General features: G+C 48.6%; 5 protein-coding genes across 5 annotated transcripts; 4 read left to right on the plus strand and 1 right to left on the minus strand.

Annotated features, from left to right (window-relative positions):
- Positions 1–10: 10 nt before the first annotated feature.
- BDCG_00242 (serine hydroxymethyltransferase, mitochondrial) lies at positions 11–6,911 on the minus strand. The gene is made up of 6 exons (XM_045415762.1): positions 6,392–6,911; positions 6,246–6,302; positions 6,093–6,186; positions 5,889–6,026; positions 2,146–5,799; positions 11–2,066 (listed from the first exon to the last, which is right to left on the minus strand). The coding sequence occupies exons 1-5, from the start codon at positions 6,548–6,550 to the stop codon at positions 4,652–4,654; spliced, it is 1,596 nt and encodes a 531-aa protein (XP_045271631.1). The 5' UTR covers positions 6,551–6,911; the 3' UTR covers positions 11–2,066; positions 2,146–4,651.
- On the plus strand, positions 900–2,057 carry BDCG_00240 (uncharacterized protein; the record flags this gene model as incomplete). The annotated part of the gene is made up of 1 exon (XM_045415760.1): positions 900–2,057. The coding sequence occupies one exon, from the start codon at positions 900–902 to the stop codon at positions 2,055–2,057; it is 1,158 nt and encodes a 385-aa protein (XP_045271629.1).
- Positions 2,394–4,148, plus strand: BDCG_00241 (MOSC domain-containing protein). The gene is made up of 3 exons (XM_045415761.1): positions 2,394–2,417; positions 2,691–3,795; positions 3,890–4,148. Exons 1-3 carry the CDS (start codon positions 2,403–2,405, stop codon positions 3,901–3,903), a joined length of 1,134 nt encoding a protein of 377 aa, XP_045271630.1. The 5' UTR covers positions 2,394–2,402; the 3' UTR covers positions 3,904–4,148.
- Positions 6,912–9,483: 2,572 nt separating the features above from the next.
- BDCG_00244 (uncharacterized protein) lies at positions 9,484–14,498 on the plus strand. Its single transcript, XM_045415763.1, has 4 exons — positions 9,484–9,969; positions 10,068–13,379; positions 13,490–13,569; positions 13,658–14,498. The coding sequence occupies exons 2-4, from the start codon at positions 11,613–11,615 to the stop codon at positions 13,884–13,886; spliced, it is 2,076 nt and encodes a 691-aa protein (XP_045271632.1). The 5' UTR covers positions 9,484–9,969; positions 10,068–11,612; the 3' UTR covers positions 13,887–14,498.
- Positions 14,499–14,714: 216 nt separating this feature from the next.
- BDCG_00245 (uncharacterized protein) lies at positions 14,715–14,921 on the plus strand (the record flags this gene model as incomplete). The annotated part of the gene is made up of 1 exon (XM_045415764.1): positions 14,715–14,921. One exon carries the CDS (start codon positions 14,715–14,717, stop codon positions 14,919–14,921), a length of 207 nt encoding a protein of 68 aa, XP_045271633.1.
- Between the last annotated feature and the right edge of the window lie 22 nt (positions 14,922–14,943).

Below are 14,943 nucleotides of genomic sequence, written 5' to 3' on the forward strand. Positions count from 1 at the left end.
ATTTTCCCTTCCCCGTTTACCTTTTTGTCCCTATTTCTGTTTATTTCTTCAGGTTTACTTTTCTAGATCGATTATAAAGTACGTTCCTAAAATTCCAGTCTCATGAGATCTGAGTGGTCAATGAGCTATATGTTATCACTCTCAAACAGGGAACTGGCTAACCCCTGAACCTCCACAGCCGTACAGATTACTTGCCAGCAAGGAAAACAGAACTCCCTTCTATCCCTCACATCGGTTGAAAGCAATCCAGATATCCCATAATTCAATTAAGCACATGATTGGTAGTTGGCTGGCATGCCGACTGACTGCTGAGGCCCTTTCAACAATCCAACTGCGTGCCAGCCTCGGTTTCGACCCTATCCGTTATTATGGCCGGCGGAACCTGGTGGCAGCATTGAAGGCAGCATTGAAATCCCTTGCAAAGCCTATATAATGTATGTCCTGATTCTTACAGGCAGCTAGCTAATGGAAAACCTGTCCACCTGTCGTGCAGGATAAAGATACACTCCCCCGCGGATTTATGATGTAATTTGGTCCACCAGGATGTGCACTCCACCATCTCGACAAGCCAGCCCCAAAAAGTTTATCGAGGTTGGCACAGGTAGAGCTCTATGCACTGAAGTCTTATCCATGTACGTGTACATACATACCTAAGGAAGGGGAATTAATTGTAGAATCGGCTGCGGGCGGCCATACCCATACCCAAAACGTTCCCCGATCCTTGGGAGAGCACATGTACATGTACTATTTATACATACCACCGTACTTCTATATCATCACACTCTATAAATATCCGCCCATTTATCCCCTCCAGCACATGTAGCATTCTCAAGTATCAGGGAGCAAGCAAGCTCTCTCTCCTCACTCCCACCCTCCGACTCAGGGAATAACCAAACACGATGAACACCCTTCCGGTTCCTCCTCATGTTCTCCGTTCCTTCAACCTCCCCATTCAGAGTAGTACTACCGCCCAACCTCTCCCCAGTGGCCAGGGAAACAGCATCCTCCTGCCAAACTCCAATGTAGTCCTAAAGCACATACAAGACGCTGCAGAGGCAGAACACACCGCTACAGTCCAGCATCAGCTCTACAACCTCCAGAGGAGGAGGGCATTGCTGGGGGAAAGGCGGCGGGAATATCAAGTCGCGGAGCCGTTAGCTATCACCACCAGCACTACTACGACTATTACTCCTGTTGCTGCTGTTGCTGCTGCTCCTAGTACTTCTACTACTATCAATGATAGCGAAGAGGATAGCGCGATCGGAACCCAGAGATTCGTCGCTGCTGGCACCTGGACGGCGGCACGGGTTATCCCCGGCACACCAGACCCGGGTCCTGGTCGGTGGGAGGAGATACTACGTGCTTCGAGAGCCTTACATAAGGATCTGCGGGAGTTATATGGTAGGGAAGGGCGTTTGGGCGAACTGGTGCCTTTCCTGCTTTTCATACGCCAGCGGAAAGATAGGTGGGCGAAGGGGGATCGGATAGCGTGGGAAATGGAGGAGGGGGAAAAGAGTGCTGATATCGATATTGGTAATGATATTGACATTGATGCCCGCGCCCATAGCGCTGGTGAAACTGGTATTGTGGGAGAGACTTATCGAGATATTTTCCGTCAACTTTTATCCCTGCGCGAACCCGTCGAGATGGGCGTGTCGCAGCTTATCCATGGAGACTTGGCTGGGAATGTGCTTTTTACGAATCACGAGAGAAAATGTTCGGCTAGAAATGATGAGCGTGGGGACGACCAAGAAGACGAACATGAGGAACAGGAGGAACATGTTCCTGGCATCATTGATTTCTCGCTCTACTTCCGACCTGTGGAATTTGCGGAGGCGGTCATCGTTGCCGACGGGCTGTTATGGTATGATGCTGGCGATGAACTGGTTAGGCTGGTCGGTGTAGATAAATATCGATCGCAGATGCTAGTGCGGGCGCTGATATTTCGTCTTGTGGCTTCGAGTGAGGGGGAACGGGAGAGAGGCGTTGTTGACGAGGCGGAGCGGAATAGGTATCTGAGGGCGGTTGGGATTGTTCAAGGGTTGATCGGGGCGTGAAGGATGCAGCTATTCTAATGATAAGTATATATATATATAACTAAGGGACTCCCTTGCATCTATCCTCTCATGTTCTGGATGGGATTACATTAGAATAATCAACAAGTGGAATACTATCCATCCATCCACAAAATCTCCCCGCTACAGGAGGAGGCTTTACCCCGCTCTCCTGTTCCTGGTGCCAACAAACTACGGATCAATATTTATGTTGATGGTAGGGCGTGGAGTACTTAGCAATTATTTAGCCCCCGCTCTGGAAAGGCATGTTGAAGCCCTTTCCTTTGTTCAAGAAACTACTTTCGAGATTTAAGATATACAGAGCCAGATTTTGATAAGATTGCGGGCATGAAGATAACCCAGGTATGTCAATTCTTTTTGGAAAAAAAGAAAAGTTTCTAGTTCTACTCTGCTGGGGGGGGGGAATATTAGGGGATAATATTTACATCTACATTTTGTGACAAAATGCCAATCCCTGAATATATTCCTGCACCCCAGATGCAGCCAGTATTCATTATGTATATATATCAAAAAAGCAGACTATCGACTATCCCGATCCCTATACATAACTGCCACAAACCAACATATATGTATATGTATATGTATACATATAAATACATCTAACCCTCCCAACAGCTCTACATCTACCCCATAAAATCCCTCCGTCCCACCGCCCTCTCCCAGTGTCGCATCACCCGCCATGGCCTCGCCTACGACCGCCATTTCATGCTGCTCAAAGTCCAGCCCGACAGAAGCCTGAAAAACATGCAGGTCTGCCACATCCAGCAAATGGCCCTGTTCACCACAGACGTCATATTCCCCGGGAGCAAGTCTGCTGAAGGCGTCGTCGCAGAGGAAGGCAAGGTCCTGGTTAGATATCAGGCACCGATCGGACATCCGGATCGGGATGTTGTTAGGGAACTGGAAATCCCGCTTGAGCCGACGGACCTTGTGGGCCTGAGGTTTCTGGAGGTCGATATGTATAACAGTAAGACTCGGGCGTACGACATGGGCCGGGAATATTCAGACTGGTTCTCTGAGTGTTTTGGGTTCGAGGTTGTATTGGCTTATCTGGGCGGGAACCGGAGGCCGGTGCTGGGCGATATCCCGCCCAACGCTGCAGCGAAGAAGGTGAAGGAGAAGAGGGCAGCAGCCGAATCCCAATCTGCATCCAGCAATCGGGGCTCCGGTGGCTGGTTAACAGGAATCACCCAGTCTCTGCCGAATTTCGGAAATGACACTGGCACTGGCACTCCCTCCTCAGCAAAGGAAAATAATGACGATGCCGGCGACGACGAATGGATCACCTTCGCAGACATGGCGGCGTACCTGGTGGTCTCCGAGACCTCATTCGGGGATGTATCCAGCCGGCTCCCCGAGGGCGAGACGATGGACGTGACTAAATTCCGCCCAAACATAGTCCTCTCCGGCGCCCCGGAGGCGTACGAGGAGGACTTTTGGGGGGAGGTCATGGTCAAGGACGATATCAGGTTCATCCTCACGGCGAACTGTGCGCGGTGCGTAAGTATTAATGTCGACTATGACACGGGTGCGCCGGGCAGCGGCGAATCGGGGACCATGCTTAAGAAATTGATGAGGGATCGCAGGGTTGATCAGGGGAATAAATATAGTCCTATCTTTGGGCGGTATGGGTTTATTGATAAGGGTTCTGATGGGTTGTACATTGGCGTTGGGGATGAAGTGGTTGTCTCGAAGAGGAATGAGGAGCGGACTACGTTTTGTAAGTCTCGTGTTTTCTTATTTATTCTATCCTCGTTTTCTTTCTTGAGGCTCCTGGATGATGGGATAGGATGAAGACTAATCCAGTTATTTAGTCTGGCCAAGGTGAAGAAGGACGTCATTATTTTATTTGGAACGGAAGCCAGACCCTTTGCAAGTGACATATGGTGTAGCCTCTATAATTTCAACCAGATATCAGGAAGCGTTGTGCTACTACAACTGCTGGTAGGCTTAACCCCCTTACATGCTCTTTTCAACATTACACATTCCATCCAACATCGGATACTCCGTCAACGGATGGTTTATTTTATATTGCTCGGAAGAATCGGAGTTTATTTGGAAGCGGAGTTTGGCATTTATATCTACCATATATATTAGTTGATAACCCCCCTCGTAAAGGGGAAAGAAGTTATAATTATACCCCGAAGATTAAGCAGTATATTTCCATTTATAACCTTTTGCCATTCCAATGTGGATGAGGGTGATGATGGGTAATTTTTGTTAAATTGTGTGAGTGCATGAGGGTAGCGAAAATAGCGCATTGAATTTTGGGGAATTGTGAAGTAAAGGACATACCTTTTAAAAAATGGCTAAGAACGCCGCTAATAGAGAATCAAACAAATTCATATCGTTAAGAAGCAAAACCCAGCAGGAGGGGGTGCAAGGTGAAGAAGAGAGGGGGGCGGAATGCGAAAACAGGGGGAAGGGGGGATGAGTTAAGCGTTGAGGCATTTCTCTGTTATATCATCCCCTTTTCATACACAAACGCACGCACAGTCATATATATCAAGGTACATGTATATATATCACACACATATATATACATGGACATTCACAGAGTACATAAAAAATTAAATTTAGCTCTCCTCATCCGCCCACGGCAGACTGAACGTGCCCACCCAGTCCTCAACCTCCTGTCTCAACATCATAATCTCAGGGATCTCCTCGCCTTCACCAAGATACTCCAAGAACGCCTTCACGCTAGCAGGGTTCTTCCTCTTCTTCGCCTCCGCATCCGCCTTGGCAGATTTATCGAGCTTCTGCGTAATCGTCACAGCGCGATCGACGATATCCGCCACACGGACAAAGTCCTCTGGGCCGAAGCCGCGCGATGTCATCGCCGGCGTCCCAATTCGGATACCGCCGGGTTTCATGGCAGATTTATCACCGGGAACGGTGTTCTTGTTACTTGCCACGCCACATAGCTCAAGCACACGCTCAACGCGCGCGCCGTCTACGCCGCGGTTCTTCAGATCTACGAGCACGAGATGGTTGTCTGTGCCGCCGGAAACGATGTTGTAGCCCAGTCCGCCGCTGTTGGTGGGCTTTCCGAGCCTGTCAGCCAACGCCTTAGCGTTCTCAAGCACAGTCTGTTGGTATGTTTTGAATTCGTCGGTTGTGGCCTGCTGCAAGGCAACGGCGAGCGCGGTAATGGTGTGGTTGTGGGGTCCGCCCTGGTGACCAGGGAATACAGATGCATTGATAGGGTTTTCCAGGTCATACATGACTGGGTTGCCCTTGGCGTCTGTGTGGCGGACTCCCTTGCGGAAGAAAATCATAGCGCCACGGGGTCCTCGGAGGGATTTATGTGTGGTGGTTGTAACGACGTCAGAATGTGTAAATGGGGAGGGTACAACTCCAGCAGCAACTAATCCGGAAATATGGGCCATATCACTGAGCAGGTAGGCTCCGACGCTATCAGAAATCTTGCGCATGCGCGGGTAATCGATGAGCCTGCTGTATGCGGAGGTACCAGCGACGATGAGCTTTGGTCGATAGAGCTGGGCCATGTCTTCCAGTTTGTCATAGTCGATGAGGCCAGTGGATTCATCTAATCTGTACGGGAGTGTTTCGAAATATTTAGATATAGCGGAAATTTTCTTTGTTGGTGTTTGATACCCGTGGGAAAGATGGCCTCCATGGGGAAGATCCAAACCCATGATACGATCGTGGACATTAAGCAGCGCGGAGTACGCGTACAGGTTCGCAGGAGAACCAGAGAGTGCTATATGAAGCGCATTAGATTATGATTTGACGGGGAAATATGTGTGTGTGTGTGTGTGTGTGTGTATGTGCGAAGAAAACAAGACTCACGTTGCACGTTGACCCCCCATTCCTCCTCCTTGAGACCGAACGCCTTCAGAGCCCGCTGCTGGCACAATCTCTCAGCCTGATCAATAAATTGGTTACCACCATAATACCGTGCACCAGGATATCCTTCCGAATATTTATCTGCGAAGATGGAATTAGATTTTCATTTTTGTATCATCTATAAGGAGGGTAGGGTAGGAGGCGTACTCTGCATGACGCTTCCCAAGGCATCGAGAACAGCTTGCGACGTGAAGTTTTCTGACGGGATCAAATTGATAAAATGCTTCTGTCGGTTTTTCTCCTATTGAAGATCTCAGAAAAAAGAAGAGGCTACACAATACTGGAGTTGTATATCCATACCTGCTGGAGGATGTTGTAGACGGTGGGGTCCGCCTCTTTAAGGTTCTCCGATAAGATCTAGATACAGGGTGATAAGCAAAATGCTCACCGAAAGGAAGGCATTGGCAATAATGCAGCTATTGTAGATAAATGATAGAGACGCAAACCTTTTGATGTTCATCAGAATGAGTAGAGGAAACACCACGGCAAAAAATTGGGAGCAATCTGGCAGGATGACTCGAGCGGGCGAACTGAGCTCTTGCAGCGGAGCTTCCCGCGAGAGGAAGCAGGCCGGCAGCTCGTCTGGTATAGATATGGAGCGGCATTGTAACCAAGACAGATCAGCAGCGGGCAACAATTGGAGGAATTGGACCCTGCGTAAGTAGCTCAGCTACAGCACGAGCAAGATCAATGGAAGAATAACGCTGCAGAAGTTGTTGTCATTGTGTGTGGTTGAGTCCTCCCTCCCCCGACGCTGACCTCCGGCGAGCAGACGACATCCGGGGACACGTGATGTCGTCGGCCGATAGGGGCGGTTAATTTAGGCTATTCCGCTGTTGGCTATTTATTTACCCTTTTGGGGAGTTTGGCGGGAAATAGTTTATCCATATCCGATCTCTTGGCGTTTTTCTCCCCGCGCTTGACTCTTCTCCTCATCTTTCCTCTCTTCCTCTTCCTCTTCCTCTTCCTCTTCCTCTTGTTATTTTATTCTCCTCGCACAACTAAATCCAAAATGACGAGTTGGCTTGATTGGCTGCTTCAGCTCTCGTATTGCCCGGCGGCTCCGCTGAGGCTCTACGGGCGATGCTGACATGTTCCGGGCCCCCACTCACCATCCAATTTCAAGAACAGTTTGACCTCTTCTGATTGGAAGTTGTGTTCGTCGTTCCCTGTACGCGCTTGACAGCGGTGGAATGATTTATCATTAACCTCTTACATAGCATTTACTTCTCTTCATCGATATTATTGCTTTTATTTGCGGGAATAGGTTATTGGTGTGTTGTGCCTCTTTCTCCTCACCCCCTCAGAATTGGATACCGGCTATTCTCCGATCATAGGCCTTTGCGAAAATGCAAGGCCTCGAGAGAAGTTCGTCTACTTAGAAATAGATGGGCAACAAAATGAATCGCACCCTCATGAATGACACTATCTTCTCTATACCATTTCTATCATATGCTTTCATCTTGCCTGCTGGCGTTCTTTCCTTTTATCTACCAGCCGGGCGCAACCTGTGACATATACTGTACAGCCATTTTTCAAACCAGATGCACTCGCATCTCATATCTCTTCATCTGTGAGCAAACATAATGTATCTCTAGCCATTTCACCCTACTTCACCCTACGTCACACACTCCATCAACGTGTATCTAGGACGGGTTAGGCTGGCCCAGCTTCCCATCTATCGATATTGATATTGCTATTGCTCAAACTTCCCTTCACTGGAGGACAAGATTATAATTATGCTCGCTCTCAGACACGAATGTACTGTACATATCAAACCAGATCGTGGTTCTGGTTGTGCGTGTTCTTTTCTACTATTTTCCTCCTTGAAGCACTGCTGAATACTTTTATGATGGGATAACAGGCTAATTTGATTATTTATTATGTCATGATTAGATCCCCTCGTCTCTGGGAGCGAGGCAACAATTAGCGTCGTGCTTTACTGCCTTGATATGGCCAATAGGCAAGTTGAATTCGCGGCTTTCAGCCAATAAGTAGTCAATAATTGGGGTGGTAGAAAAATACGCTAATTGTTGCCTCGCTCCTAGATGAGAGGATAGAGAAGGGGAGTTGGCTGATGTGAACAAAGGTTTTTTGAAGAGCTGAATCTCTTAGAGCCAATATTCTTCTCTTTCTTTCTTTTGTTCCTTGTTTCTTTTCAAAACAGTTGTCATGGTTAAGAGCTGCCTAGGCCAAAAAGACCATAAGACGACGACTGGTTCGTTGCCAGCCGCACCCAGCACCCATCCTTATATAGTGGTGGCTTGCTTGCCTGCTCCTGCCCCCGGCGCCCCGGGGCCTGCGCGGAGAAGAGAGAGACAAAAAACACGATTTTTTTTTTTCGAAAGAAGCTAAAATTAGTTTTTGACAGCTCGTACTCCGAACCGAGATGTATGGTTCGTCTTAAAAGTGTGCCTCGCCAGATGGTCCCACGGGTAGGGCCTTTTTATGGCTTTTGATGTCTGGGGTGGCATCCGGATTTCTGGGGAAATGAACGTGGTCTTGATAAAGAAGCTACGTAGTATGTAACTTAACCGCTTTGAAAAGGTAACTAAACAAACTATCTTCTCACTGACATCGTATTTGAGCCTCGGTGTTTCTCCGCCCCCGGTATCTAAATATCTTATCTAAATATTCTTCTTTTTATCAAAAAAAAAAAAAAAAAAAAAAAAAAAAAAAAACTTTCTTTGCATAGATATCTTCTGCTTCTTGTTGTTTGCTTTTTCATTATTGCTTTGCCTGCCTATCATTTCTTCTGCCCATTTCACCGGGCATCCGTCGAATATATACAGAGTAATAATAATGATAACCTCGATGCCCGCACGCACGCAAGACCTCGAAAAAGCACTGGGCTGAAAACAGAAACTTCTAAAAATACCGCTTAGAGGAAAATCGCATGCGCACTAAAAATACTCTGTAGGTAAATGCAACCCCCGAACTTCGCGATGGACTGATTGACTGATTCTCTTCGCCCGGAGGGGAGGGGAGGGCAGGGAGGCGGGCTGAGGCAGACAGACATGGATGGAGTGCCTCGTATCTTCCCATGATTAGTATTTATGATTTACCCTGCCGTTCCTGCGCAACAACGTGCAAGATTCCTTCCTGATGACTATGTATTATCCAGGTAGAGAAGAAAAAGAGGTCTAGGAGGTTGCGGCTAAAAAATATAACTACCATAACTATGTACTCCGTAGCAGTGAGCCAGTTCCCCTTGTAAATAATAATACAGAGTCATCTGAAATGATTCTCGCAACGATGGAGCCGTATGGAAGAAAATAATAATAATAGGAAGACAGCAATGATCGCAACCTCGGCTTTTCCCTTTTTTGCCCCTTTAGATCGCGGACGATAGGATAGACACGAGGTACGCAGAACGTGTTGTTCTTCCACAATTCTCCGTATCGTATCCGTAACAATGATGATGATATGATGCTGTTGAAAATGTCAGGAGCAGAACGATGCACGTGACACGTGGCATCGGTGGTTGAGACGAGATTGATTGGGTGGTAGTTAATATATAAATACGACGTCAGATTAAAAAAAAGCGACAAGAGAACAAATTGACATACATGATGAAGATGAAGGCGATAAGGTTCTGACGTCCCTTGGCCTCATTAATCATTATGATGATTTTTGTTGATCTATTTTATCTTCCCCCAAACAAACTCGTTGGACCATTATTATTGTTGTTTTCCCTGGCGGGGACTCTTTTATTATTCCTTGGTCATATCGACCGGACTGACGCCGGCGACATGAGAACTCCACCCACTCAGCCTCCATTGTTCAATAATACCACCAAAAGGCGCCAAAATTGAAACAGACAACAAGAACGAGGCCGAGGGAATCCAGAACAAGCAAGAGTCCTCCATAGATTTCCGCTTAGCTGTAATTTTTCAGGGGCACTATTATTATTTCGTGTTCAAACGAGCCACCAGGGGTGGGACCGCCCTTGACGCATTATTATTCCTCGTAGCAAGCAGCCAGTAGTAGTGAGGGAGCTGGAGGGAATCTGGCCGAAGCTTCGGTAAGTTACACCATGGACAGGACGGACCGCTCATGCTGTGCGCAGAAGAGTATTTCTAATTAGCTAACTAACTAATGGGCTTGCATAATAATATGCAGGAACAGGGCCACAGAACACGGTCAGAATCACAAGGTTCTCATGCCACCATGGGGATGGCTGTTCTTCGTATATGCTTTGAGCAAGATAGTTTTTGGAGTTCTGATTTCGACTATCTATATGGAGTAGTATGACCGATGATGAAGGACCCACGAAGTGATTCCCAGATGAGTTCTGGATTCTCAATTGAGGTTTTTTGAAAGAAGGATATTTCAAGTTTTAACATCCGGGCTATCCACGAGAAGTCAGTTACCTGTGCTGGATGATGTCAACTATGACCTCAGACAGATAACTATTCTTCCAGGAAATCGAATAGTTATTCAAAAAGAAGGATGGGATGGTTAGATGAATGATGCGATGGAGAGGGAGAGAAAGTTGGGTTCCTCCCGACCCCATCCGCTGATGGCCCCAGTTCCCTTGATTTGCGGCGGTTCACAACTCTGGGGCCCAAAAATCATCATAATCCGGACAGAGTGGGAATTATTTGACTCTCAGTTCTGATGTCCACGTCACTGCCAACTGGGAGTGGGAAGACTAACGGCTATTTTAACTAATCTACAGTTGTCAATCGTGGGTCGTACAACTAGCCAGCAACTGCAAGGGCCACAGACAAAATATCCGAGATAAATTCCCTTCCGTGGGAAGTTGGGAACACCTTGATTTCGCGGAGTCTGACGCAGCTGCGAACACTCACTGCTGCTCTCCAGCGGCTGGAATTTGCCCAGCCCCAATTTGACGTCCTTCCGAGTGCTTCGGTTGCAGCCACATGTAACATACGCTGCGTACAGAGTGGTCGAAGCTTGGAAGTAGCGCCACGCCTAGCAGGGATTGGCCTGCGTGCGTCGAACGAATCTCATCTTGCCCGCTGCAATTAGGTTATGACATATAGAAGCTAGCTCGCCTTTAGTCGCTTTAGTGGGGAGATTGGTAAATTTTATACGCTGCAGTACCGGGGCCAGCCTGATGGAAGGGTAGCCGGTCCCGGGGTGGATATAGGTGGATAGCTGGACTGAGACAGCGGATGCGCCCGCCTGGCGACAGTGGCACAGATATTAATTATATTCTTCGACCAGGACGGCTGATAACGACTGATACGGCTGGTACGATGTGTGACAGAACACTCCGTTCCCCCTTTTGTGGATCCTGCCCCTAGAACGAGCACTAAAACTAGCCTCCAGCCTAACCATCAATACCGGTCAATACCGCATCAATACAGCGTCCTCTCCTGCTTGTACCCGGTTCCTGTCCTTCTTTTTCTCTCCTCCCTCTTCTTCTTCTTCTCTTCTTCTTCTTCTCTTTTTTTACATCTCTTCTTTTTCTTCTCCCTCCTTGCACCGTCCCACGCTCTCTTCATCCGGTTTGTGAACCGAGTCCATTCGTTTTTGCCTCTCGTTTCCGGTGCTACCTTCAATTCCTTCTTAACGACCCCCCCAGTTCCCTTCAAACAGAGATATATAATTAATTTTTTTACTTGTTCACTATCTTCATTTGGCGCTGCATCAGCCCTTTCTTCTCTCCTTTCTCTCTACGAGGTAGAAATACACACAATGCGTTTCGCATCCATCGCCTCTGGGGCGGTCTTTATCGCCAGCGCGGCGGCCGCTGTCCCGCAGCCACCTGGAGACTACTATAACCGATATCCAGTTAATCCTCCTCCTGAATATTCTGTTTCTCCCTCGTCTTCTGCCTATCCGGAAGAACCCTCGGTGACCCCCCCTGGATACCCAACTGGATATCCTTCCTCCGCTTATCCAGAGGAGCCCTCAAAGACTCCCGCTCCTTATCCAACTCCCTCCTCTGCTTACCCAGAGGAGCCTGAGGAGACCCCGTATCCCACCGAGAGCGAGTGCGATGATGATGATGAGACTCCTTGCCCAACCGCGTCCCCATCCTCTGCTTATCCAGAGGAGCCTGAGGAGACCCCATATCCAACTGGATCTCCTTCCTCTGTTTACCCTGAGGAGCCTGAGGAGACCCCATATCCAACCGAGAGCGAGTGCGAGGACGATGAGACCCCTTATCCAACTGCGGAGCCAACCTCTGCTTATCCAGAGGAGCCTGAGGAGACCCCATATCCAACTGGATCTCCTTCCTCTGTCCACCCTGAGGAGCCTGAGGAGACCCCGTATCCCACCGAGAGCGAGTGCGATGACGATGAGACTGCTTGCCCAACCGCGTCCCCATCCTCGGCTTATCCAGAGGAGCCTTCGGAGACCCCATACCCAACTGGATCTCCTTCCTCTGTTTACCCTGAGGAGCCTGAGGAGACCCCATACCCAACTGTGACCCCATATCCAACTGGATCTCCTTCCTCTGCTTACCCAGAGGAGCCTGAGGAGACCCCGTATCCCACCGAGAGCGAGTGCGATGATGATGAGACTCCTTGCCCAACCGCGTCCCCATCCTCGGCTTATCCAGAGGAGCCTTCGGAGACCCCATACCCAACTGTGACCCCATATCCAACTGGATCTCCTTCCTCTGTTTACCCTGAGGAGCCTGAGGAGACCCCGTATCCCACCGAGAGCGAGTGCGATGATGATGAGACTCCTTGCCCAACCGCGTCCCCATCCTCTGCTTATCCAGAGGAGCCTTCGGAGACCCCATACCCAACTGTGACTCCTTATCCAACTGGATCTCCTTCATCTGTTTACCCTGAGGAGCCTGAGGAGACCCCGTATCCCACCGAGAGCGAGTGCGATGATGATGAGACTCCTTGCCCAACCGCGTCCCCATCCTCGGCTTATCCAGAGGAGCCTGAGGAGACCCCATACCCAACTGTGACTCCTTATCCAACTGGATCTCCTTCATCTGTTTATCCTGAGGAACCCTCTGAGACTCCCTCTGGATACCCAACTCCTTCGTCCGCTTACCCTGAGGAACCAACTGAGACTCCTGGATATCCTTCCTCCGCTTCTCCTCAGGAGCCTACTGAAGCTCCCTCTGGATATCCTTCCTCCGCTTCTCCTCAGGAACCTACCGAAGCTCCCTCTGGATATCCTTCCTCTGCGTACCCACAGGAGCCTGAGCCAACTGAGACTGAATGCGAGGATGACGAGAGCCCATACCCAACCGGAGCCCCTCCCACCGTCACCGTGCGTCCCACCGTCACCGTGTATCCCACCCCGCCTGCTGAACCCTCGTCCGCATATCCAGTCCATCCCCCTGAGGAGACCCCATCTGGATATCCCACCGAGAGTGAGGCCTACCCGACTGGCGAATACCCAACCGAGACTGAGGTCGTGACCGAGTACATCACCTTCTGCCCGTCTCCAACCACCATCACCTATGGCACTCATACCTATACTGTCACCGAGGTAAATAATTCCGTCCCTGATATTCAGCCTAGCTACATTTTCTCACTGCCCCCCCTTCATCGCAATCGAGCTTCAAATTGCATGGAACCTGACTAACATTCATTCTCCAGGCCACCACCTTGACCATGACCGGTCCCATCACCATCGTCAAGCCAATCTACAGCTCCACTGTCACCGAGTGCGTTGACTGGTACGTTATTATTTTCTACTTTTCCGCCTGCCCCTGAGGAGCAGGAAAGAACAAAAAAGAGACCACGTAACTAACATTAAAGTCTCAGCCCATACCCAACCCCCGGTCCCAGCACTCCCCCCTTCCCAACTGGCGGCTACATGACCTCCGTCCCAGTCCCACCAGTCGAGTACCCAACTAAAGGCTACCCCAGCCCATCCGGCGTGTTCCCAACTGGCGGCCCAATCCCCTCTTACCCCAGCGGCGCCTCCCGCGGCGTTATCAACGCCGGTGCTGGTCTTGTCGCTCTCCTTGCATTCGCTGCTTACCTTCTGTAAGCGGATGTAATGTGTGACGGCGGGTAGTTAGTTGTGCTTCGATGTATTTTTTTGTTTAATTTTTGGAGTAATTTTAATTTGTGCTTTTCTTTGGTGATGAGAGAGAGAGGTGGCGGTTGTGAAGGGAGAAGAAGAAGAGAAGAGTTGGATATCTTGTCTATTTAATTAGCTGATGAGGTGAGAGATAGAGAATTTGTTTCGTTTTTAATTTCTTTTCCCTGGTCTGTTAAAATGTCAATTGTCTCAGAATATCACTTTACATATATATGTATATTCGCGTACAGTAGCACATTTTCTTGTTAAATTTCTTTCATATACATATCTTGTAATTAAATTTTGAAGGAATTTAAACCAGTCACTCGTTGGATTGTCTTTGGCTTGAAATAAGTCTGACATCACACCATTTAGACCTTTCTTTGCTCCCGAGTATTTCCTATTTTCCAATTATGTCTACATAGTATGTTTGAAGGTACTCGGGTATCTAGGAAACCCTTCCTTTTGCTCATAGAATTCTCTCTTCATCTCTATATCTACTGTGCGGTGTTTCTATGATTGTTTGGATGGCACCACGCATCACCATACGAATTGGAACTGTTTAAAACCCAATTAACCAAGATTCTATTTCATTTTAACTTAATGCCAGAAACAGGATATTGCTTCAACCCACTTTTATAACCTACCGTATAGTTCTCGTCTACTAGGAGCTGCTAGAAAATAGATATCTGCGTGCGGACAAAACCTTCCCATCCAACTTTTCAGGCTCGACTTGTCATCAAACACCCACCAACATCATCCAACACACCATAATCGCCCTCGCCACAACTAAAAATGACCCCGAGGAGATACGATCAGAGAGATAACCAGATATTTCGTGTCATACAGCTCAGCTCCTCTTCTTCCCCCAGCCAATTCAAGCATTCGCAGCCGAAGCCGAACAAACCTCACGGCATCAAGCCGCAGTCTACGGACCAAAGTCCGGGGGAGGGGTTGGGGTTGAAGATCAAGACAAGCTTTGCCAGCGGACTCCACGAATAGCAGGACGTGCTATAGGGATAAA

Source organism: Blastomyces dermatitidis (genome assembly GCF_000003525.1).
Source record: "Blastomyces dermatitidis ER-3 genomic scaffold supercont1.1, whole genome shotgun sequence".
In the NCBI taxonomy this organism is placed as follows: Eukaryota; Fungi; Ascomycota; class Eurotiomycetes; order Onygenales; family Ajellomycetaceae; genus Blastomyces; species Blastomyces dermatitidis.

Bases quoted from the DNA above. Each gene is read 5' to 3' on its own strand.
- BDCG_00244 (XM_045415763.1), top strand. From the start codon at position 11,613: ATGCGTTTCGCATCCATCGCCTCTGGGGCGGTCTTTATCGCCAGCGCG. The intron at 13,380-13,489 runs GTAAATAATTCC...TTCATTCTCCAG, and splicing joins ATACCTATACTGTCACCGAG to GCCACCACCTTGACCATGAC. The intron at 13,570-13,657 runs GTACGTTATTAT...TTAAAGTCTCAG, and splicing joins GTCACCGAGTGCGTTGACTG to CCCATACCCAACCCCCGGTC.
- BDCG_00242 (XM_045415762.1), bottom strand. From the start codon at position 6,550: ATGCCGCTCCATATCTATACCAGACGAGCTGCCGGCCTGCTTCCTCTC. The intron at 6,303-6,391 runs GTTTGCGTCTCT...CCCTGTATCTAG, and splicing joins ATTCTGATGAACATCAAAAG to ATCTTATCGGAGAACCTTAA. The intron at 5,800-5,888 runs GTGAGTCTTGTT...CGCTTCATATAG, and splicing joins ATGGGGGGTCAACGTGCAAC to CACTCTCTGGTTCTCCTGCG.